The sequence below is a fragment of the Cervus elaphus genome, chromosome 30, assembly GCF_910594005.1.
Source record: "Cervus elaphus chromosome 30, mCerEla1.1, whole genome shotgun sequence".
Taxonomy (NCBI): domain Eukaryota; kingdom Metazoa; phylum Chordata; class Mammalia; order Artiodactyla; family Cervidae; genus Cervus; species Cervus elaphus.
In genome coordinates, this window is record NC_057844.1 from 45645001 (window position 1) to 45671273 (window position 26273).

The following is a 26273-nucleotide window of genomic DNA, read 5'->3' on the forward strand; positions in this document are numbered from 1 at the left end:
GCAGGAGATGCAGGTTTGATCTCTGTTTTGGGAAGATCCCCTGGAGAACGAAATGACAACCCACTCCAGTACTCTTGTCTGGGAAATCCCATGGACTGAGGAACCTGGCCGGCTACATACAGTCCATGGGATCACAAAAGAGTGGGACATGACTTAGTGACTAAACAAAAACAATAACAATCTACTAGTCACTTACTCCCTATCTCACTTTTAATGCTCTAAAAATATTAGCTATTGGCATGACTACATAAAAATATTTCTTAAACAGTGAGGAAGTGAGTCACTCTGTGCCTATCAAAAGAGCTCAAAAAAAATAAAGTTGAGTAAGTGCAGTAATTAATAGTCTATTCTGTTTTCTCCATGGGGAAAAGATATTTTATCTGACCGAGTAAAAGCAAAGCTACTATAGTAAGTAAAATTATTATAAATGTACATTATTACTTATAATGTATCCAAAAATAAATATTAATACTCTCTACAATTGCTTTGGCATCTAATTCATGAAAATTATCTGCAAGTAGTAATATACTTCAACTTTCTAAGTATCCAAAAAAGTTACCAAAACCTTAAGTTATGGATGTCCTGGAGAAGCAACTGACATCTTCATCATCAATAAATCCTATTTCTTTTAGTAAAGTTCATATTAATTATGTAATAATAAATTCCTAGAAAATGTAAATTTTACTCTAGGTAACATTGAGGCAGTTAATTTTACAAGTGGCCCACATAACATTACCAAAATATGGAAATTTCCAAAGAAAAGGGCTTTTCACTCCATGCAGGCCTATATAGTCAGATGAAATACTACTGGGTTCAGATTTTTCATATGTGTGTGATATTTACTATAAATTAATTTATATAATGTCAATCTAGAATTCAAAATAGAAAGCCATTTTTGAAGATAATCCAAAAATTAGAATTTTTAAGTAATGAAAAATGTGCAAAAGGAAATTTATTTCAAGAAATTAATTTCCACAAACAGGAGAAAAAAAATGGTAGTCATTTAAAAAAGATGTTGTGTAGGAAAATGGTCCACAAGGTCGGATGCTAAGAATACAACATTAATAAGAGGATATTTCAATATGGTCAGTTTGCTAACTACTTCCTTGCCTCTAATCCTCTGTCCTCAAATTCAGAATATCAGAATGATGACACCCTTCCAAACAAGTCTGTTAACCATTGGAAATCTTGAACAATGCCCATGAAGAATACACAACAAAAGAATATGTGACAAAAGAAATGTTTCATGGCCTGAAGCAAATCCCCTGTGTTTCCGACTTCATCTTAAATTATTCCCGTTTCTAAAATAGCAGAAATCACTGGGGTCGCAAAGAGTCTAACAAGACTGAATGACTGAGTATACTAACAAAAGAAAGTTTTCATATTTTTTTGAAAACAAATTAAGGGAAAAGCGTCAATTATAGGGGAAATTAGAATATATATAAATAAAAATTTTGTGAAATTGTAGCAGAAAGAGAAAAAAGCAAGGAACATTTTGTATTTCATATTGTTCATTTCACATATCTTACATGCAGTAAATATTTACCTATTGATGATATCATTTTGGTTTATTTAATCTAAGACTGAAATACACTAATGTAAATTAAGTATTCAGTACTTAGTTCCAATTATATGTGCTCACTTTTTCTATAAGTGGGGATAAAAAGCTAATACCACAGCATACAGTATCTAATGTGTAGCATACATTTACTTTTTGGAAGACAAAAAACTAGATAGATTCCCAAATAATAAAAATGTGCATAGGGAATTATATGCATGGTATGAAACATGCTCAAAAATGTTTTGGAAATAACAATTCAAACAATTTGATAAGCCAGGGAACAAATTATGCATGAGAGAGTTATCACTGAAAATCAGCACCAGTGACAGATTTGGGGGGAATAAAGAGAGAGATGCAGCATAAAGAAAGAGAGAGCCTGTTTATATAATTTCAATGCCCTGGGCATATATTCAGAAACAAATTCATTTGAAAAGATGCATAAACCCATTGTTCATAACAGCACTTTTACAATAGCCAAGACATGGAAGCAACCTAGATGCCCATCAACAGAGGAATGGATAAAGATGTGGTACATATATACAATGGAATATCTGTTGTTTAGCGCTAAGTTGTGTCTGACTCTTTGGGACCCCATGGACTGTAGCCCATCAGGCTCCTCTGTCCATGGGATTTTTTTCAGGCAAGAATACTACAGTGGGTTTCCATTTCCTCCTCCAAGGGATCTTCCTGACCCAGGGATCAAACCCAGAATTAGCTGGCAGATTCTTTACCCCTGAGCCACCAGGGAAGCCCTTACAATGGAATATTATTCAACATAAAAAGAATGAAATAATATCATTTGTAGAACATGGATGGACTTAGAGATCATATTAAGTGAAGTAAGCAAGACAGAAAGATAAATATCTTATGATATCACTTATATGTGGATCTAAAAAGCAATGATACTAATGAATTTATTTATAAAACAGAAAGAGAGTCACAGACCATAGAAAACAAACTTATGGTTACTAAAAGGGAAAAGACTGGGGGAGGGATAAATCAGGATTTGGGGAATAACAGATATACACTATTTCATATAAAATAGATAAGCAACAAGGTCCTACTGTACAGCACAGGAAACAATACTCAATATTTTATAAAAATCTATAGTGGAAAAATATCTGAGAAATATATTACATATATATGCAACTCTTTCATTGTTTCATATATATGAAGCAGAATTACTTCATACACCGGAAACTAACACAACATTGTAAAACAACTATACTTCAATTTAAAAAAAGAAAACATCAATTAGTCCTATCTATTTCACTAATTTTAGACTGAGGGTAAAAATCAGCCATGTTTTTTAAAATCCAGAAGTTCCAGAGAACTTGGAGTATGTTTGGAAAAGTTAGAAGACATAAAACTGTTTATGAGGCTACCAGCTGTGTCAAAGATTTCCTCAGGACATATCTTTGATAAACCCCTAATTTTAATCAAAGTTCATATTATTAAAATCATTTCTCCTAACACTTAGGATCACTGAAATAATGTATGTCCACTACTTCTTGATACACTAACTTGTTTTTTCATATTTATATTTTGAATGTATTCTAATTAAACTCTTCCTGGATTCAAAAACCCATTAGAGTGTTTTTATTTTAAAATCTAAGGGGAGAATTTACTCAGCACGTATTACTTTGAATTCTAATGCCTGTATAGCCACTGATCCTTCAACTAATGGTGACAAATATTCTGTCTAATAGAATAAAGTCAACAACTTTTTAATATTAAGATGATTTAAAAGTGCTTAAAAGTTACTGATGATTAAGATTTTAGACCATGGTGATTCTCAGCACCCAAATTAATTTTGGTATCTATTTTTAACATCAATGTTTTCTTAAGAATTATTATCTTTTGGATGATTTAACGTGGTAAGCAGCAAATTTCATTTAAGAAGTTCAAGCCTAAAATGACACAAGCATATAATTAATTTCTCTACAAATGTCTCTAAATGAAGTCACTTGTTTTAATACAGATATGTGTAGTAAGAAAGTTACAGGGCAAGTAACAAGGCACATGATGAATGTAGTCATGAAAAAAAAACAATTTTTAATTTAGTAGACCCTATCAATCTAGAAAGCCTATGAATATTTACTAATAATTCAGTATGATGAAAAATAGATAGAAGAGATGAGATACATACAAAAGATGAGCATCATATAATAAAACTCTTACTACAAGAGTATCAATGTCTATTATAATGTCCATGACCCCATAATTACATTTGAAATTAAGAATTTAATGGTAGCTTCACATCCCTAGGGCAAATATTAAAATAAAATGTACTTTTTGAAATAAAATATGCATTCAGACATTGAAAGACTGTTGGGTTATGATCAAGGTCTTTATTCTGAGAGCAAAACAATTTAAAAACTTAACATGTGATAAGATTATAGAGATATAGAAAAAGTTTTCGTGTATATTCATAGCCAGAACATGCTACTGTTTCATACACATGAATGTTCTAAGGGTTCCGTAATTCCACCTTTTGCCTTTCATCATCGCAGTTATTTTAACTTACCTTCACCATCTCTTAGAATCTTTTAGCAATTCAGCTCAGATAAACATGCATTCACATAACAGACTGTCTAGTCCTTTTCAAGCAAATGCAGGACACACATGACTCCTCGGAATTTACAATGTAGTACTGGAAACAGACCAATGAAAAAAGAGCTTCCGAATAACAAGGCAAGTGTTGTAATGAAAATTTAAGGGACAGGCCCACAGGAAAATCAGCAGTAGGATCCCTATAAAAATCTAGTTTGGTATCTCAGGAAAGGCTCTATAATGGCAAAATTATAATATAATAACAAATAGATGATAGGTATATAGACAGATGATGAACAGATAGGCAGATACAACTCATGAATCCTGAAAAAAGAAACCATTTCAAAAAAGTGTAGTTCAACTCAACTTGAAACATGAGATTTGAAGAAAGCTCCCCACCAAAAATTCCAGCCAGACTCATTGTTTCAGTTACATGGTTGATCATGCCTTTAGTGGTCTCTTACCTACCACCTCTGAGCTTTTATATTTCACCCTATACTTGCTTCACCAAGATTCTGCAAGAGAATTAATCACTAATATACTGATATCCACTGTATACTATAAAACATCTCTCATGCATTTTAAGTGAAACTAGCTACGTAGCATCTATGAGAAAACTGAGAAAAGAGTCACTAGAGACTTTTTCTATAGGGTTTCATCTATCGCAAGACGTTAGTGGAGAATGGCTGCTTAACCCTAGTAATGGATTTTTATATTTAAACATTCTTGCTTAAAACTTAAATCCCCTATGAAAAATTTATTACTGTAGATTTTAAAAAATCATTTTTTCATTAAATATAAAATACATTTCAAAATATACATAATGCATTCTACATAACATTTTTCTTCATTGTTGAAGAAGAACTCACAGAAAGATTAGAATTAGACATTTAGAGACAATCTGACCCACTTATATACTTGCATATATTCCACTCAGCTTAGTGATAATACTTGGTAATGAATTTCAAAATTAATAATTAGAAATTGTCTTAATGTTGCTCTCAATAATGCCTACTTTTTGACATATTAGAACCTAGTAAAGATTATCATTTTATTGTTAATTGCATAATACAAATAATTTAATTTATGTAAATATTGTTTTCTTTCTCCCTGAGGTTTCAGGTGAACTGTATTCATGTTGAAAAGAAAAACATGGTTGTGTAAGCATTTTTACTTTTGGTGGATAATTATTTTTGAGGAAAAAAGGTTTCCCACCTTAACTTAGTCTTTCTGTAAATGTTTCTTTCTGTTATTTAAATGTCCAATTGTACTCATTTTCCTTTTTGAGATCCAATTAATTGTGCCTTTTGAGTAATAAATTCTTTCCAAAGAAATAATCCATTCCATAACACTGATGATTTGATATTCATATCAAAAAAGATATCAAAGTATACAGTCTATGTTATTATTAAAATTTGAAACTACTAAATTAAGATGATAAAGATATGGCAAGGCTCCAATTGTCTTAATTTAAATTTACCATTTGAAAACATGAATGGGCATCCAACAGCATACATTTTCAACTTGCATGTTAAAATAATATTTCAATTCTTCATGAAAGTATTTCATGAAGTAGGGCATGAAAAGACAAATGTTTGCCTATGGAAACAAGTTACGCTGGTACAAATCAAATATAAATAGAAAATGTTCATAGCTTTGCACTATCTGGGCTTATTTGTTGCTTGCAATTTAGAAGTAACTACTAGTACACTGGAAAAGACCTTGATGCTGGGAAAGAATGAAGGCAGGAGGAGAAGAGGGTGGCAGAAGATGATATGGTTAGATGGCATCACTGACTCAATGGACATGAACTTGGGCAAACTCTGGGGGATAGAGAGGCCTGGCCTGCTGCAGTCCAAGGGGTCACAAAGAGTCAGATACAACTTAGTGACTGAACAACAACAATACTAGTACATTGGTTGATAATCTTCACTATATTTCTTGATTAACCAAATGACTATCTCTTTGATTCCAAAAAATACCCATAGTAATCCTTTGTATATTGTCCTTGCTCTAATATGCTAAGTAAAAGGACAATAGACCCTGAAGGCATGGAGGAAGACAAGCTATAGACCTTTAGGAATTGAGAGATAATAATTAAAACAAAAAAATTCTCTTTTTCTAAATGTACTAGGAAATAAATGAACACTTACCTGTTATTTAAGAGAATCATAGCAGGTCTTCATTCATATTTCTTTTTTTTTTTTTGTTTAGTAGACTTAATTTTTACTTAATTTTAATATTGTAGTCTTTTAAAATGTTTATATACCATCTTCTAATGTAATTTAGAAATATACTTTATTCTGTGATTAAAACCTAGTTCATATGTTGAGCAGGAAAAACAGACCTCATAATCATATATTACCTTTTTCAATATGCATCCTTTTTGACTCATGTCCCATGTCATGACCAGCCAAATCTCCCTCTTTGGGCCCAGGGAGTACGTTTGGTGATAAACCCATCAGCATCTGGTTCATGGACAACCCATTCTGATGGACAGCTGTCAAGCCCGAAACAAAAGATAAAAGAATAAAACACCATAATACACAATATTCAAATAACCTATTTAAACTCTTTTGGAATCAGAAATAAATAAAACATCATGGTCTAACTTTAAAATTATAGTCTATCTCTACGTTGAACACCATGAGGACTGATAACTATGATAATTCTTAAGAACAAGCAGAAATATATTGAAAATGAAACTATTTTATCCTCTATTTATCTCATAAAATAGGTATATTTTTTAATGTCTAGAATACTTTTCAGAGGTCATACTACTATAACCATTACCAATGAACTCTTCAGGCTTTATCTAATGTAACACATCCTCTCCTGAGCATATAATCTTCTGTAACTGCAAAAACTACAGTCTTAAAGCTAGAACACTCTAAGACTATAAAGTTAAAGTATAATTTAGAATAGTTTTAGTGGCATGAGAGGGTAAATAGAGTTTTCAGCAAGTTAAGTCACTGAAATAGCACTGAGATTCAATATTCATATTCTGTTCTAGTCAATGGGCTTCCCCAGTGACTCAGAGGTAAAGAATCTGCCTGCAATGAAGAAGACGAAAGAGGCATGGGTTTGATCCCTGGATTGGGAAGATTCCCTGGAGGAGGAAGTGGCCACCCATTGCAGTTTACACAGACAGAGTATCCTGCAGGGCTGCAGTCCATGGGGTCACAAAGTGTTGGAAATGACGGAAGCAACTGATCATGCACACACACATCCTAGTAGACAAAACCCTAAGTTTAAGAGATAGCAAAGTACTTCTTTAAAATTTTGATTTTGAACTCAAATTTAAAAATAAGACTGCCCATTAATATCTATTAAATGGCTGAATGATTAAAAACAATTATTTCTTTCTTGAATTATTAAGAGTAACCTGTCACTACTGACATGATAAAGCAGGTAACCAAACACCCTTATGATCTCAATTCAGTCAATACATTTCTTAATAAATTGCCCATGAAAGTCTTGGTTTTGTGAAAAATTTTGAAGAAAGGTCATTCCATAAAACCTTACTTTCACTGAAAAAAAAACACATTTTAAAAATATGTAGAATAATTTGGAGAAGGGCATGGCAACCCAGTCCAGTATTCTTGCCTGGAGAATCCAATGGACAGAGGAGCCTGGGGAGCTACAGTCCATTGGGTTTGCAGAGTCAGGCATGACTGAGCAATTAACAACAACCCACAACTTTACTCTTAATTTTCTTGATCATGAGGACAAGGATTAAATATCTGAAAATGTGATCACAAAATAAGGTATGAACCTACTTTTTAGAATTTTATAATAATAACATGTGAAGATAAAATGCATTATTGACTGTTACTAATTCAAATCCTAAAATTTGACCAATTTCAAACTATTTAATCTATTGATTATCTGAATGATTATGAAATGTGTTTTTTTAAAGACAGTTATTTCGAATCTATTTCTTTTATCCCTCTTTGTCAAGGCAAGGATGAAGTTTAAAAACTAGTAAATTTTTAAAAACTGGCAAGGATGGGATTGAAGGAATGAGGAATAATTCGTACTCAGTATATTTGGACACTAGATATTTGAGAGTTGGAGGCGTTTACTTCAGAAACTAATCTAGAAGGTTACTTACTTTCTCTAACTGTTTCATAGCTCAAATCTTTATGTGTGGCATCAAAAAGAGGGAGTTTATATCAGAATTGTTAATGTAGTACCATGCCTCATGCTATTGCAAACTGGGAAACATAATTTTGAGAGATGGCTATGGCTACAGAGCTTCAGAAGATGATACATCTGAGATCTCTTCAGAATGAGGGCACTTTGATTAGAAAAGCCAGCTGCACCTAATAAAGTTTAAAACGGTGACAAGTGAAGAATGACACCTACGGATTCTGTCCGAGGAGCTCTCAGTCCGCGCCGGGGAGCTGGACACGCTGCTGCTGCGGTGGGAGGACGGGTGGCTGCCGGGCCGGCGGCCCTCCTCCAGGGAGGGCGCAGGGGACGGGCTGTCGGGGACGCGCTCCTAGACCGCCGGGGGCGGGGGGGAGAAAGAGGCAAATACATTGGACCCTTGCTTAAGGAATGTTGGTTTCTCTTAATTCCACAGAAATGTGAAGACAACACATTTTTCCATCAACATTTAACTGGATTAAAAGACACATTTTATTTATTTTTAAAAAATTTTTTTAAACTTTTATTTTGTATTGGCATATAGCTGAAGAGCAGTGTTGTGATAGTTTCAGGTGAATAGCAAAAGGATTCAGCCATACATATACACCTATCCATTCTTCTCCAAATCCCCCTCTCGTTCAGGCTGCCACATAACAGTGAGCAGAGTTCCATGTGCTATACAGTAGGTTCTGGTTGGTTATCCTTTCTAAACATAGCAAGCAGTGTGTATATGTTCATCCCAGACTACCTATCTTTTCCTTCCTCCCCACCAACAACGGTAAGTCTAAGTAAGAAAAGAATAGAAAGGAAATAGGTGAACACCACTGTAGTAACGACAAATGTTAATCCCCTCTTTGGATAAAAATAGAGGTCAAAAAAGACATCCAGTTTAGAACCATTAGACAACAAAGAATTAACAGAACAAAGCAAGTTTTAATTCTAGACAATTATCATTATAAAAAAACCTAATACATAGAGTCTATTGATTCAGCAAGTGTCTAGGATCATTTAACACACAAATTATCATAGTGACATCATCAAAATAATACCAGAGGAGCTGTTAACAGCTATTTCATTATGGGACTTCTCTGGATATACTTGGGCAGTCACATTTTAAGGGACCAGGGAAATCTATTATTATTTAACCTTTGAATAATTTTGATTCTGATAATTTCCAGACTCTGAGCTTCAATGCAACCCACAGATATATTAGTGAAAATTCATGAATAATGTATTAGGTGTATCCCAGGGAAACATGGTATTATATTTTCTGATCCTGTCCTACATTCACACTCAGGTCCCACTCCATATCTCACCCAAGCCCTGCACCTTCCCAATGAGACCAATGTGCAAATATTGGGTTGGCCAAAAAGTTCATTCTGGTTTTCTGACTTTTTTTTTTTCTGTTGCATCTTACTGAAAAATCCAAACGAACTTTTTGGCCAGCCCAATCTGTTGTATAACTGTCTCCAATGAACTATTATAAATGGATTTACAGATTAATAAATAAAATACTCATTTGTTAATATTTGCTTCTTTGAGCAAAGAGATATTTACATCTTCAGATATGAACACACACTGTCCTTGAAGAACACTTTTCAATAATTCATAAATATTTGGAAGTCTACAAGTTAACTGATACATGATACATAACAAATAATAAGCAAATTATTCCTGATTAGAGTGCAAAAATTCAAATATGAAATAAAAGCAGACTGTTTGAAACCAAAAAATGTTCTAGAATGAAATCATCCTATAGGAGGCTATTTTCAAAATATCAAAAGCTAATGTAATATAAAAAACAGACAAGCTTAACGCTTTGTACTAACAGAGAAAGAATAATGCCTGTCTTCAATCTCAAAAGTTCATTTAGCCCAGTGATGGTTTGCAATTCTACATTCCATTAGAATCACCTGGGAAGTTCTTCAACATTCCTACGCCTGGGCTTTACTCCCTGAGATTCTGGCTTACCTGAGTTGAATTGTGTCCCCTCAGAATGATTGAAGTCCTGACCCATGGATACTTATGAATGTGAGCATTTGGAAAAAGGGTCTTTGCAGATGAAATTAATTGCAATGAGGCCATACTAAAATAGTGTGGCTTCTCCATCACACATGACTGATGTCTTCACAAGAGGACATTGTGAAGATATGGGGAAAATGTGAAAAAGAGAAAAACTGCGAAGAAGGAAAAACATCATGTGAAGATGAGGTAGAGATCTGACCTCTGCAGCTGTAAACCAAAGATCTCCAAAGCTCCCTATCCACCATCAGGGCCTTTGGAGACTCAAGGAAGGATTCTGCCCAGAATCTCAGAGGAAGCATGCTACTGCTGACACCTTACTTTCAGACTTCTAGACTCCAGAAATAGGAGGGTATAAATTTGTCCTTTTAGGCCACCGGGTATGTGCATTTACCCTGCGTCTGCTGTGGGGCCCAGAAACCAATATTTTTTAAGGCTCTCCAGGTGATTTGAAAATATATCCAAGATTGAGCATCACTTGTCTCATATGCTTTTAATTTTTCAGTCCTACACATTGTCAATAATCATCTTCAACAGTTACACTAAGGCTTCATTCTTGAGGATCATACAAATAAAAAGAAATTAACCCTCAAAATAGCCAAGCCCTCTTCCAAAATCTAAACATAAAACTGTTTCTCAGTATGTATTCTGTAGAATAAGGAATAGTCACCCAAGAAACTTTACAACAAAGAATTTGCCAGGTCAAAGAATATTGTAACAAAAGAAAAGGAAAAAAGGAAAAAAAGAAGTCAACTAAAGTCTACTCTTTATAGTTGCAATGCATATTTTAACAATCTATGTCTCAATGTGAAAAATGAATACAATTATAAGTTATTTTTTCCCAAAGTAAATAAATCAAATTATGCTTCTAAGTAGTCTAAATTCTATAGGTCTACAGACAAATGACCTAAATTTCTAAGAAAAAGCACATATATGATTTAAAAGAATGGAGAACCCACATCTGGATGCTAAAAGTTACTGCCCATCTTCTAATTATAATTTAAAAGCAAATGGGATTATAAATCTTTCTTCTTAACATTCATCTTTAAGTTAAACTTAAAATAGCTTCAAACTATGAACTTATTATGTGTTCAGTCTGATGAGTTTTGTCGAGCTCTCAACAATTTCCATAACCGAGAAAGATTCCCATGCCCCTTTCCAACCTATTTCTCCCATCCCCAAAAGCAACTGCTTTCTGAGTTCTATCACCAGAAAGTAGTTTGGCTGATTCTAGATTTCACAAAAATTAGCTCATATAGTACCTAATTTTTCATGTCTGCCTTTTTTACACAACAACATGTTTCTTAGATTCATTCAGGTTGTTGCATGTATTAATAGTTTATCTTTTTCTTTCTGAATATATTCATTTGCACATAATGCTCAAAATTCTCCAAGCCATGTTTCAACAATACATGAGCCATGAACTGCCAGATGTTCAAGATGGATTTAGAAAAGGCAAAGGAACCAGAGATCAAACTGCCAACATCCGTTGGATAATGGAAAAATCAAGAGAGTTCCATAAAAACATCTATTTCTGTTTTATTGACTATGCCAAAGCCTTTGAGTGTGTGAATCACGACAAACTGTGGAAAATTCTTTAAGTGATAGGAATATCAGATAGGAATACCTTACCCGCCTCCTGAGAAATCTGTATGCAGGTCAAGAAGCAACATTTAGAGCCAGACATGGAACAAGAGACTGGTTCCAAATTGGGAAAGGAGTATGTCAAGTCTGTATATTGTCACCCTGCTTATTTAACTTATATGCAGAGTACACCATGAGAAACACTGGACTGGATGAAGCACAAGCTGGAATCAAGATTGCCAGGAGAAATACCAATAACTTCAGATATGTAGATGACACCATTCTTAGGACAGAAAGCGAAGAGCAACTAAAGAGCTTCTTTGATGAAAGTGAAAGAGGAGAGTGAAAAAGCAGGCTTAAAACTCAACATTCAAAAAACGAAGATCGTGGCATCTGATCGCATCACCTCATGGCAAATAGATGGGGAGACAATGGAAACAGTGACTTAATATTTTTGGGCTTCAAAATCACTGCAGATGGTGACTGCAGCTATGAAATTAAAAGACACTTGCTCCTTGGAAGAAAAGCTATGACAAACCTAGACAGCATATTGAAAAGCAGAGACATTAGTTTGCCAAAAAAGGTCTGTATAGTCAAGGCTATCGTTTTCCAGCAGTCATGTATGGATGTGAGAGTTGGACCATAAAGAAGACTGGGCACGAAAGAGTTGATACTTTTGAACTGTGGTGCTGGAGAAGACTCTTGAGAGTCCCTTGGACTGCAAAGAGATCCAACCAGTCAATCTTAAAGGAAATCAAACCTGAATATTCATTGGAAGAACTGATGCTGAAGCTGAAACTCCAATACTTGGGCCACCTGATACGAAGAACTGACTCACTGGAAAGACTCTGATACTGGGAAAGATTGAAGACAGGAGGACAAGGGGACAACAGAGGATGAGATGGTTGGATGTCATCACCAACTCAGTGGACATGAGTTTGAGCAAGCTCCAGGAGTTGGTGATGGACAGGGAAGCCTGGCATGTCGCAGTCCATGGGATTGCAAACAGTTGGACAGGACTGAGTGACTGAACTGAACCACAATTTTTAATTTAAAAAAGGCAATAAAGTTCACATCAAGTCTCTGAAATCACAAATCAAAGGGTAACTTTGCTTCTGTGTAGTAGCTCAAAGGCTGGAGTTTGTGTCATTTTTGTCGTATCTGTGCATTTATTATAAAGTATAAAGTACAGATTTATAAAACTGTATAGAAGAGCTCCTTTTTATTCTGTATAAATGTCTATATAAATAATCCATGCTATAGTTAATTGCACACATGACCAGATACACACTATATAGACTCTAACTTTGATTTCTCTAATAAAGAGGGACCTAAGTTTGTCTAAGTTTTAAGCTTATTTCTACTACATCTAAATCTTAACAATTAGATTATGCAGAAATACATGGTCTATATTAAACAAAGAGCATTATTACATTTTTATACAAATAATATTTTTTAAATTAGCCATTCTATTTTAAAAGTTTAAAACTATTCAAAAGTTCACTCATGTCAATGTTTATCCATCCAAACATTTTAATAGTCCTTCTAATAATTATGTAACTGATCATATTTTCAGTGGCATGTGATTGGCCAGAGGTAGAGTGCAATCTTGGAATAAATCAACCCCTTTAAAATCATTTTGCAAGTATGAGTTTTCCTATCATAAGAGATTTCTCAGAGGCACTAATGGAAAGCATGAGAAGCTGATTTTTTTCCTGAGACATTTAGCTCATAAAGTACTAAAATATTTAATGCACAAAACTCTAGTAACAATGGTTGTGTCCTTGAAGAGTTGCTTATTTTCCACATGGGGTAAACAATTATTTCATTAGTCAATGTATTTAATCGTAAAAGTTTTCTTGGATGATTTTTTTCATTCATGCATTATTCATTTATTCACTTACACATTCATAACACTCTAAAAGTCATATAATAAACTAAGTAAAAAATAAGCTGGATTAAAATCTTAATGTAAAATACATCTTAAAACATAATTTAAGGCTTAGGCAACATAGGTGAAATTGTAGTATTTATTATAGCTTTAGCTTATTTTTACTTTAATTGCTTTTTTCTTCTAGGAACAAAGGATGCAAAGACAATATTTAATACTTTTACTTAAAGAAATATTTTAATTTATGCAAATTTTATGCTTTTAAAGCTTAAGTATTCAATTGAAAGTTTCTATAAACTGAGACACAACATATTCAGTCATTTTACTTAATGTATAATTTCAATCTTTGGAACATGATGTATTATTCTTTGAAGAATTTCATTAAAGTAAAATCCATTGAGCAAGTAAGATTTGAATACATTGTTGTACAATAAATTAATTTATTTCAACAGCTTAATTCTTTTATCATATTTATATGCTTGCCTTTCCAGAGTATGCTATAAGATGGAGAATAATGGAGACAGTAAAGAATTGCTTAGGGGAGAATCTCATAATTATTACTGAAACAAAATAGATAATGAGTTTTATTCAGACATAATAAGAAAGAAGCAGTTCAATGTCTATAGGGAAACTATGTAAACTGGATTTATCATTTCATTTGTGTGAGACCCTTTAACCTCCAAGATGGCCCTGAAGTAGGACAAAGAGGAAGAATATTTAATTTAATACTTCAACACACTGCTTTATAGTCCTGCATCATAGCTCCACCAATCAATAAAACACAATCTTTTGCAGTGTTCTATCTTTATAAAACTGGCCACAATAATAAATGAAAATTTAAAAGGAATACACTCTCACTGGAAAAAAAAAGGTCATACTAATAAACTAATGGTAACAGAATAACATAAAGGAAAAGCTGCATTTATTGCTTCTGGGTAGAACAAGAAGTATTGGTCTATACTACAATTCACAATCAAAGGTGGAGTTTAAAACAATGAATTCTAAAAGGCTAAAATAAAGAGTAGTTTGGGATTAATATACTCACACTACTATATATAAAATAGATAACCAAAAGGAACCTACCACATAGCACAGGGAACTATACTCAATATTTTGTATATTTTTGTAATAACAAAATAATAATTAAAATAAAAATAACAAAATAATACTTTGTATACTCAATATTTTGTAATATTTTGTAATAATAATATACTCAATATTTTGTAATTTTTGTATAAAAAAAATCAGAAAAAGAATATACACACACACACATATATATATATAGCTGAATATATACATACATATATATGTAGAGTTGAATCACTTTACTGTATACCTGAAACACAGCACATTTTAAATCAACTGTATGTCAATAAAAATTAAAGTGAAAATTAAATTAAAAGTATAAGCTGTTCAATATTACACATTTGATTAATTACACATTAAAAAATGCACTATCTCAGCTGCCTCATCTTCACCACAAAGTGCATTCTATTTTATCAACTTAAAGTATTTTCTTACAGTAAGATTAAATAATCACAGTTCATTTCTCTAAAGGGTTATTTCATTTAACTTTACTTTATACTGCTCTCATTTTAATTATCTTCATTTCCATCACTTTTTCAGTTAGCAATTCCCTTATTGAGAATGTTATAGAATTGGGAAGAAGAAATGTTAAATTTATCTTCATACAACTATTACATTACAAAATTGAAGTTGATTAGCATTTTTTAGAACCTAAACTCCTGAGCTTTAAAACAACTCAGACTTCATTCATTCTGAGGTTATTCACTGAACACTTAATGTACACCAGTGTTCTAGGGTCTGGTTATGTGTAAGTAAACAAAACCAACAAAACTTCTTTCTCTCATGAAGTATATACCATCAGTGAGTAAATACTCTTAGTGAAATCCAGAATCATTTACACTGATTGTGATATCCAAATTCTCTCCTTCTGGAAAAGTGAACAGAAAGGATAAATAATTGGATTGGGAGTCTGCATTCAGGAAAATGTTAAAAAATACTTCTGGAAGACATAGCAAACAATTCTAATATACATGCATATAGTAGACGATCAGGCAGCCATCATCAAAATTCCAACTCAGACTTCTAAACCGAGGCTTTAAAGGACATTTACATAGCTCTTTTTCGTTGTTATGATGATGATTCTCAAGAAATACTCAGTTTTGCTTATGAGTATTTGGGAAATACTCATGGGAAATGGGAAAACGGTAGGGCCCTTGAGTGTAATCATAAACAACTTAACTTTATTCTCCTACTGTCTCCTCAAACTTATTCAGTGTTTATAGGGAACTATATTTTCCTCATATCTATAAGAATTCAGGCAGTCTGGAAACTTTCCAGACTCCTATTTGGTAAAACAAATTCCTACCGTCACTTTAAGCAGCAAAAGGCAGTCTTGACTCAAGTTATACCTCAGTCTTATGTAATAATAAATATCATCTTAATTATAAGAGAAGTCAAGTAGGTGGAATAGAAGGAAGATAGCAAGGATGAAAAGGTAAGTTCTGAGTCAGCCAGCATTGCCATTAATTGGCATCTCTCTGTTCATGCCGAATGCTTAAAGCCAACTTTTTATCTATTTAAGGCACTGTGTATGTTCTAAGAGGTCACCACATCTATAAACTGCTCACAATTCCTTGATGGGTCTAATTCGACTCTGTTCCTCCATCCTCTGAATTTCTGGTATAAGTACATCTGGATGCTTGATTCAAGTTGATATGGGAGCAAAAGTACTTCATAGATGGTGGTGTATGCTCCTACCAGAAGTGCAGAGTGTCTGCTTGGTTGCATTTTATGATGACAATCAACACTGATAATCATGGCCTAGATTCATCACTTCATTAGGGTTTGCAATTTGATAAATTTGAAATATATCATTACATAATCATTTATTTGCTAGAAGATTTATATGAACAGAAAGTTTCTCTTGTGCATTATTGTGTTATCCCAAGGGACAGTCTGTATGAGGAAGGCAGGCAAATGCTTCATTCCAACCCTTTATCCTTTATTTAAACCTTTTTTTGTCTTTTAAAAGATTCAGTTCCCTAGAATTCTCCAATGGTGAACAATAAGTTTATATTTTAGCATTATTATGTACTCATGGATATAAATATGTGTCTTCGATTTCAATACACTGATATATGGCTTCCTTAGTTGTAATTTTGTTTTAATACTTTCTATTCCTTGTTAGCAACTCTTTTCATATTTAATATCAATACCCAAATAAACATTAATGGAACCTATATAACTACTTTTCAAAAGCCAAGTCAAATTTATACAAAATAGTTTTCTTTTTTGTAAAAATGATGTATAAAAGTGATCCATACATCTAGAGTTATTTATAGTTGCCCCAAAATAAACTGTTCTGTACGCAAAAGCAAATTAGGTAAATGACATTACTGTAAGGTTTTATAAATCTACTTTGTGAATCCAGTTACTCTGGTTCTAGTTTTTATAATCTTTAAACATTTTGAACTTCATGCAAGTAAAGTATTATTTACTGATACAACATTTTAGGGACCTGTTTAGAAAAGATATTGCAGAATGTAAAATTTATACACTGTATATAAAAATTTTCAGTGTTCAGTTCTTTAAATGAGAATATCCTAAACCATCTCTAAGTTCTCTCTCTCACACACACATACAACACAACAGCAGACTGGTAGAGAAAATTAATTAAAATTAAGTCATATTTTATGTTCTTAGAAAAATATTGTAATACGGCACATGAGGCAACAAGATGTTTATTCAGTAATGTAGAATAATTTGAATGTTGCCAAATGTCTCAAAAGAATTCTATATTATCATTAAGGAAAAGTGATTTTAAAAATGCTTTAAAAGTCTGCTTTGCATACTACTGAACTACCAACCCCCCAAAAGCAAAATACACTACTCTTGTTATGTGAGAAGAGCTAAACAAGAAAAAGGGAGAGAGAGAGAGGTCTTATTACATTATTGCAACTGTATTTCAAAATCTTGTCACATGTTCCATATAGAATTATGAACTTATTTTTAAACAGATGATTGTGAATATGTTGGAAGAAAATAAACTGGAAATAAGGTGATGATAATGTCACTGTAGAAAGGCTTCTAATGATTTTATAAATACCAACTTACTCATTATGACAACCTGATGAGGCGGTAATACAATAATCCCCATTGTACAGAAGAGTAAAAAAAGACTGGACATTAAGTGATTTTTGCAAGGTCATAAGACTAGGAGGTGGCAGAGCTGGAATATAAACCAAGGAGGCCTCCTCCAGAATTCATATTTTAAACTACTAAAATACATTGCCTTTCTTCTTTAAATTTGTTTTATATTTCAGCAAGAACCATTAAAAAAAATCCTTACAATACCATTGTGAATGTATTAAATAAAAGTGAGAAAAATATCGATTCATTCAGGGGGATTGGGGGCTACTTGATGAATGATTCTCAAAGAGAATCAATGAGTAGAGCATTTCAGCCTATTAGGAATTCTCTAATGACAAGAGGAATTGATCTCTTGATTTATACTGTTTGTTTTCCTCAGTGATTTAAGGTAACACAAGTAATACATCCTTTTACAATTTGGAAATGATACAAAGGTGGTATAAATAGCTAATATGATAGTTTGGAATATTAACGTTAAAGAGCATCTAAAGAGCCTAAATCAATAGCCTGGAAAAAATTAATATGGATAAATGCAAATACCTAATACAAGTGAAAGATAAAGAATTAAATTAGTTCCATTTCACATCAAAATCCACGAAATTTACTGAGTCACACATTCAACTAACAAAAAGTTATGAACTATGACTAAATTTATAAAGTATTGTCCAAGCTAAATTTTATGTTAGTTTGGTCTCTTTTCTGTGGATTCACTACTAAAACATTAGGCAGGCAGTGGAGGTGTGGTGGGGGCTGATTTAAAAAAAAAAAATCCAATCATGAGGTTGGATGAAAATTTGTCAGAAGAAATTAGAATATTTGGTTTGGAATAAGGAAATACCATAAGTACTATATATAATAGAGAACTTAAATATTCCAATTCAGTTCAGTTCAGTCGCTCAGTCGTGCCCGACTCTTTGCGACCCCATGAACCACAGCACGCCAGGCCTCCCTGTCCATCACAAACTCCCGGAGTCCACCCAAACCCATGTCCATCGAGTTAGAAAACAGAATAATTAGTAGACATTTTTTTCTTAAGAAAATACAACATATAAGTAGAAGCTATTGAGATGAAAATCTTAACTTAATCAATGAACAACTTCATCAATCTTAAATTTGCTGAAAACAGAATAGGCCTTCTACAAAATAGATATATGAAAATGGGTAGAGAGTATGCAGGAATGATTTCTCCATTGTGGGGGAAGTTGGATTACAAAACATCTAACATTTGAAGACAAGAGAACTCTTCATGAATTAGAGATCTCTTCAAGAAAATTAGAGATACCAAGGGAACATTTCATGCAAAGATGGGCTCAATAAATAAAGGACAGAAATGGTATGGACCTAACAGAAGCAGAAGATAGTAAGAAGAATTGGCAAGAATACACAGAACAACTGTACAAAAAAGATCTTCATGACCCAGATAATTCCATGGTGTGATCATTCACCTAGAGCCAGACATCCTGGGATGTGAAGTCAAGTGGGCTTTAGGAAGCATCATCACATCACTACGAACAAAGCTAGTGGAGGTGATATACCAGTTGAGCTATTTCAAATCCTAAAAGATGATGCTGTGAAAGTGTTGCACTCAAAATGCCAGCAAAATTGGAAAACTCAGCAGTGGCCACAGGACTGGAAAAGGTCAGTTTCATTCCAATCCCAAAGAAAGGAAATGACAAAGAATGCTCAAACTATTGCACAACTGCACTCATCTCACATGCTAGTAAAGTAATGCTCAAAATTCTCTAAGCCAGGGTTCAACAGTATATGAACCATGAACTTCAAGATGTCCAAGCAGGTTTTAGAAAAGGCATAGGAACCAGAGATCAAATTGCCAACACCACTGGATCATTGAAAAAGCAAGAGCATTCCAGAAAAACATCTACTTCTGCTTTATTGACTATGCCAAAGCCTCTGACTGTGTGGATCACAATAAACTGTGGAAAATTCTGAAAGAGATGGGAATACCAGACCACTTGACCTGCCTCTTGAGAAATCTATACGCAGGTCAGGAAGCAACAGTTAGAACTGGACATGGAACAACAGACTGGTTCCAAATAGGAAAAGGAGTATGTCAAGGCTGTATACTGTCACCCTGCTTATTTAACTTACATGCAGAGTACATCATGAGAAACGCTGGGCTGGAGGAAGCACAAGCTGGAATCAAGATTGCTGGGAGAAATATCAATAACCTCAGATATGCAGATGACACCACCCTTAGGGCAGAAAGCGAAGAAGAATTAAAGAGCCTCTTGGTGAAAGTGAAAAGAGGAGAGTGAAAAAGTTGGCTTAAAGCTCAACACTCAGAAAACAAAGATCATGGCATCTTGTCCCATCACTTCATAGCAAATAGATGGGGAACCAGTGGAAACAGCAGCAACTTTATAGTTTTGGGCTCCAAAATCACTGCAGATGGTGATTGCAGCCATGAAATCAAAAGACGCTTACTCCTTGGAAGAAAAGTTATGACCAACCTAGACAGCATATTTAAAAGCAGAGACATTACTTTGCCAACAAAGGTCCGTCTAGTCAAGGCTATGGTTTTTCCAGTAGTCATGTATGGATGTGAGAGTTGGACTATAAAGAAAGTTGAGCACCAAAGAATTGATGCTTTTGAACCATTGTGTTGGAGAAGACTCTTGAGAGTCCCTTGGACTGCAAGGAGATCCAACCCATCCATCCTAAAGGAAATCAGTCCTGAATATTCATTGGAAGGACTGATGTTAAAGCCGAAACTCCAATACTTTGACCACATATTGTGAAGAGCCGACTCATTGGAAAAGACCCTGATGCTGGAAAAGATTGAAGGCAGGAGAAGAAGGGGATGACAGAGGATGAGATGGTTGGATGGCATCACTGACAAAATGTGCATGAGTTTGAGTAAGCGCCACGATTTGGGGATGGACAGGGAGGCCTGGTGTGCTGCAGTCCATGGGGTCACAAAGAGTCGGACACGACTGAGCGACTGAACTGTACTGAACATTCAAAGCCTCTACTCTTCATGTTCTGTGAATATTAAACAATAAAGATACATGGATTTCAATCTGGTACATAATAGACTAAAACAGAACTTGTAGTAATTTGATATAATCTTACAGACATTTAGCTATTAGGGATTTAATGTAGAATTACTAGTGTATAAACATCATATGTCCTTTTCCTCTCTCCTCAAAGTTATTGCACTAATATTTACAGTAGTCCAAGACAATCAACCAGAGAAAATCTAAATTCAATACTTTAGCAGACTCTGTCTTGGAGGCTTGCATTTAAAGCAAATAACCATGTCATATTGCAACTGTCCTCACCTATGTAATTTTCTTTTCCTCAATGTTTTTCTTCTTTTCTTTCAATGCCAAGTCTTATTGCTCTATAGTGTTTGGGAGTTTAATTTGTGCTGCTTCAATTAACCACAGCCTAAGATTCACATGGGTTTAAGTTAATAAAAATTCAAGGATTGGCCATTTTTTTCTGTAAAGAGCAGATTGGTAAATATTTTTTTAACTCTGCCTCCATATGTGAAAGTAATCATGGATATTATGTAAATTGGTGTGTGTCTACATTCCAAAAAGTTTATTTACGGATACCAAAATTTGAATTCCATATGATATTCATGTGTTATTAAAGAGTTTTCTTCCTATGAGTTTTTCCAACCATTTAAAAATGTAAAGTCATTCCTAACTCATACATAGTCCATTATAAAAATTGGCAGCAGGGTAGATTTACTCAAGTTCAGCAGCATGTAGACCCTATTCTAGTGCTGGAACTAGTACCTACATTTTCAAAAATAAATTTATGAGAAAATCATTGTGGTTCTTGTAATTAGTAGTAAAGGATAACAATTTAAAATATATATAAATATATATGTAACACTAAGAGCTGTGTTTTTGCTTCTCTTCTGTTCAATAAATTCTTATTGCTGTTTTCATTTAGGTTGAATTTTAAGTTTAATTCTTATCATTACTATCAAAAAATGTAGCTAGCACATTCCCATATAGGGATGATACCTATTTTTTCTTGTTTTATAATTTTTTTTCCAATACAGGTAAATCTTTTTTGGTATTTAACATTTCACTTTTAATTAGCCTTTATATTTAGAATCTTTTCAGGCAACCAAACTGTAGGCTATATTCTAATTATCCACTTGGCCCCACACTATTTGATGTGACATAAGAGTTAAACATTTTCTTTGGGGAAAATAAAAATTTCCTCTAAAATAATTTTAATTAATATGTATAATGAGAGTTTTCTAAACACTGCTTCAAATGAGTGAGGCGATAAGAATGCTAAGTTCTCAGTAATAACTATTACCAGAAATGATTGTAAGTTGAATTGATACTGTGATTAACAAATTAACAAATTATCTAGTAGTTAAAAGTCACTCAGGATTTGAAAAAGTTCTCTTCTCAGTTCTTTGACTAATAACAATGCAGCACTCACTGACATTCTCTCAAGAAAGGATGCTTTATTAGTTCATCTAGGTCTCCTTTGCTATTTGTTATTTTTCTCTGGTAAGGATACTTCTGAAAATTACATAAGGAACATAAGCCCATCTTTGTTTGGGGTTTCCTAGGTGGCGCTAGTGACAAAGAACTCACCTACCAATGCAGGAGACATAAGAGACGGGGATTCCATTCCTCTTTGTTTACAGAGCCACTATTATGTGAAAAAAATCCTATTTGCGTATTACTCAACTTTTTCGGTAAGTAATAACGAGACCTTTATAAAATGCATAATACCTTAAAACCATCACTGTATCATACAGGGTATGTCCATAGTCGTAAAAACTCCCCATTCTCTATTCATCCCCTGCTCCCACCCACTAGCCACCACTGATGTTTTTAGCAGTGATCTTCAACATTTTAGCACCAGGGACCAGCTCTGTGGAAGACAATTTTTCCACGGATGGGATTGGGGATAGTCTGGGGATGATTCAAGCACATTACATTCATTCTGTACTTTATGTTTATTATTATTACATTGTGATATGTAATGAAGTAAATATACAGCTCTCTATAATGGAGAATAGGAGGGAGCCCCCAGTTTGTATTCCTGAGATCAGGCAGTAAAGTGAGTGATGGGGAGTGACTGTAAATACAGATGAAGCCTTGTTAACCTGCCACCACTCACCTCCTGCTGTGTGGTCAGGCTCCTAGCAGGTCATGTACTGGTTCCCGTCTATGGCCTGGATGGTTGTGAACCGCTGTTTTTAGGATCTCCATTGTTTTGACTTTTTCCAGTATATCCTACACTTGAAACCATATGGTGTGAAACCTTTTCAAACTAGCTTTTTTAACTTAGCAGTATGCACTTGAGTTTCTTTTCATGGCTTGATAGCTCATTTCTTTTTAGCTCTTAATAATATTCCTTTGTATGGTAGTGAGAATTCAGCTAAGCTACTCCTTAGAATGACTGCCTCAGCATCCATTTTCTTTGACCAAGTGGACTGCAGGGACCTTATATTGACACTAGCCCCTTCATGTTAGTGCATACCAGAGTAATGAACAAATATATGTTCCTGGTATGATTTCCTCAACAGCCCTTGTGTTCAACAGTCTTCCTAGATAAGATCCCTGGGAGGCTTACCAAAATCATACTCTTTGGTTTGAATCGACCAATCCAACCTTAGCTTGGAAACCCCAAAGTACTCATCCATGGATCCTAATAAGGCATTTGCCTCAGGTCCTGCCTTGCCCTATCTGTCTGTACTCCATCTTAACCTTCCTGTCTGGTCTCTGGAGGCATGCCAAGTATCAACACTTCCTCCAGATCCTATGATTAATAAACTTCTCTATTTCATTTTTTCAAATGATCTCTTATTGAACCATGGCTTACCCATTTAATAAATGTTAATTTATTTTTTGGAAACACAGTTGACATATAATATTGTATTATTTTCAGGTGTATATCATAGCAACTTGGTATTTTTATATATTACTCTCCATATAAAGTTATTATAAAATATGGACTATATTTTCTGCATTGTACACCACATGTTTGTTGCACGTTTACTTGTACCTAATAGTTTGGTACCTCTAACCCCTTTCACCTATTTGCTCCTCGCCCAACCCTCTTCCCTCAGGTAACCACTAGTTTGTTTTCTGTTATCTGTGAATCTATTTGTTGTGCTTCTTCATTTGTTTTATTTTTTAAGACTCTAAATAAAAGTGAAAAAATGCACTATTTGCCTTTCTCTGTCTGCTTTATTTCACTAAGTATAATACCCTGCAGGGACATCCATGTTGTCACAAATGGTAAAAAACAGTCATAGCAGATGGATATACACTTTTTTTTTTAAATATCTAGTAAACTACTGAAGGGAATCTTGGTTGCTTCCAAGTTTTGGCAATTACGAAAACAACTGCTATAAATGTCCATGTGCAAATTTTTGTGTAGACATCAATGTTCAACTCCTTTGGGTAAAAATCATATGATTGTATGGTAAGAGCATGTTTAGTTTCATTAGAAACCACCAAACTGTATACTAAAATGGGCATTAAATTTTGCATTCCCACAAGCAATGAATAAAAATTGTAACAAGGCCATTTATGTAAAACATGCTCCAGAGACTCCCCTAAACTCACATGTTTTATATTCAGAAAAACAGGATAATAATTATGTCAAATATGGATAATGCAGTATGAGGTGCCTTTTACTTAGTTTAAAAATTAATAGTCTATTCTGTCAATGCATTTAAAGTACTTTGATTTAAAAATACATTATAAAGTAATATGAATGAAAAAGTATATACAGATACACACACATTTAAAAGTGTAAACATACCTCCCACACACATATACAGAGAGAGTCAGAGAATTGTGTACATATATACATATGTGATGTTTAGATAACAATAATGTTATTTTCCACTTCCTATTTATTTTTTAATCTACAAAAAACTTCCAATTTTATTACTTCATTTAGTTTTTTATATCCACACTGTATTATTCATTTTTAGGTATAGAAACAATCAGAAAGATCAAGTTAAATCAAGATGACAGAGCTAGTTAAGTGGCAGAAACATAATTTAACCCTTGTGGTCTTCTGAAAACAAATCAGATACTAATCTCCATATCTCGAGACTCATAACAAAACACAAATATGGACACATACCCACGAACACAAACACAACCATACTTACAAGCACACACACAAAATTTGAAATATATCATTTAATACTCTATGTTCATCTCCCTCTTAGTAGATATATTATAGAACTTTAAGTTAACCTAACCTTCTTAAATATTGCACCCATGGTTCTAATTACTATAAGTGACTTTTTCTTATAATCTATTTACTGTATTACTTAGCTTTTTAAAGTTAGAACTGCTTGTGGAATAAGAAAAATGGATTGAGTGATGGTGACTTAAGATGGTCTTGGTTTTGGCCAAATCAGTCGTATAATTAAACAATTACCTTAATAACAGATGTCTCGACTCTGGATGGGGGACTCTGAACTTGTGCTGCTGCCGCCATATTTGCAATGGTGCTAAGATGGTTCATCTGGCTCATTGCCATGGTGACAGATGCTGGAGGTAGGCTGACAGGAATTAGAGGGTGGGGCATCATCATAAAAGGGAGCTCCAGTCCTGTAAAAAATACACATGTATCATCATCTCTCTATTCAAATAGAACGATGAAACATAGTATATCTCACTAATTAAAATGGTTAAGAACATAATCATTGAAAATTGAAGCATTCAAAAATGTTCCAATAATAACAAAGGAAAAATATTTGTCCTCTTGTATGCAACAATGCCCATTTATCACTCAGGGAAACTAAAGTAAAAACTAACCAGTTTGGTGCCATGTTTTATCACTCACCACTCTTCACTGGTTTTAAATATAAACAGTTAATTTTTTGCTACATTATTCTGATCAGTCTAATTCTTGGTTTAAATACTATGGTTTTCTTTATCATAATTAACTATCTAAATGTAATATACATTTCAATTATGTCCTATATTTTACTATCTGATCATTACTTTTTTTTTCCTTTACAGCTATTATTTTTAGTGCTAAAAAATGCCATCGTACCATTTGGCAGAAGGTGGCTCTGCTGAAGATGGTGGAGAGGATGACTAACTGGAAGGCTATGCACTCCAGGTATGCGGGGATGGGTAACAGAAGCCTGAGATCCCTGGGGTGGGGAAGAGTACAGTGTTTCTTTATCCCAAGAACCATCACTGCTGCCTGTGGGGAATGAATATAAATTATTTGTCTACAGTATTATTCCAAATCTTCTAATGACTAATTTTAATTGATGTTTTGAAAAATATATCACATTTGGAAAGTGGCTAAGTGATTTCTTGGGAAATAAGCTCAAGTAGATAAATTTCT

The 26273-nt window shown here is 33.8% G+C and overlaps 1 protein-coding gene across 2 annotated transcripts in view; it reads right to left on the reverse strand.

Moving 5' to 3' along the window:
* The window catches only part of DACH1 (dachshund family transcription factor 1), a 451469-nt gene that overhangs the window by 117525 nt on the left and 307671 nt on the right, over nt 1–26273 (reverse strand). The window contains exons 4-7 of one of the 2 annotated variants that reach the window (XM_043892205.1): nt 25971–26126; nt 25350–25522; nt 8483–8618; nt 6480–6614 (exon numbers count right to left, since the gene is read on the reverse strand). In XM_043892205.1, the coding sequence (XP_043748140.1) occupies nt 6480–6614; nt 8483–8618; nt 25350–25522; nt 25971–26126 (600 nt within the window). The remainder of the gene's footprint in view (nt 1–6479; nt 6615–8482; nt 8619–25349; nt 25523–25970; nt 26127–26273) is intronic. The other variant, XM_043892206.1, reaches the window with a different exon arrangement.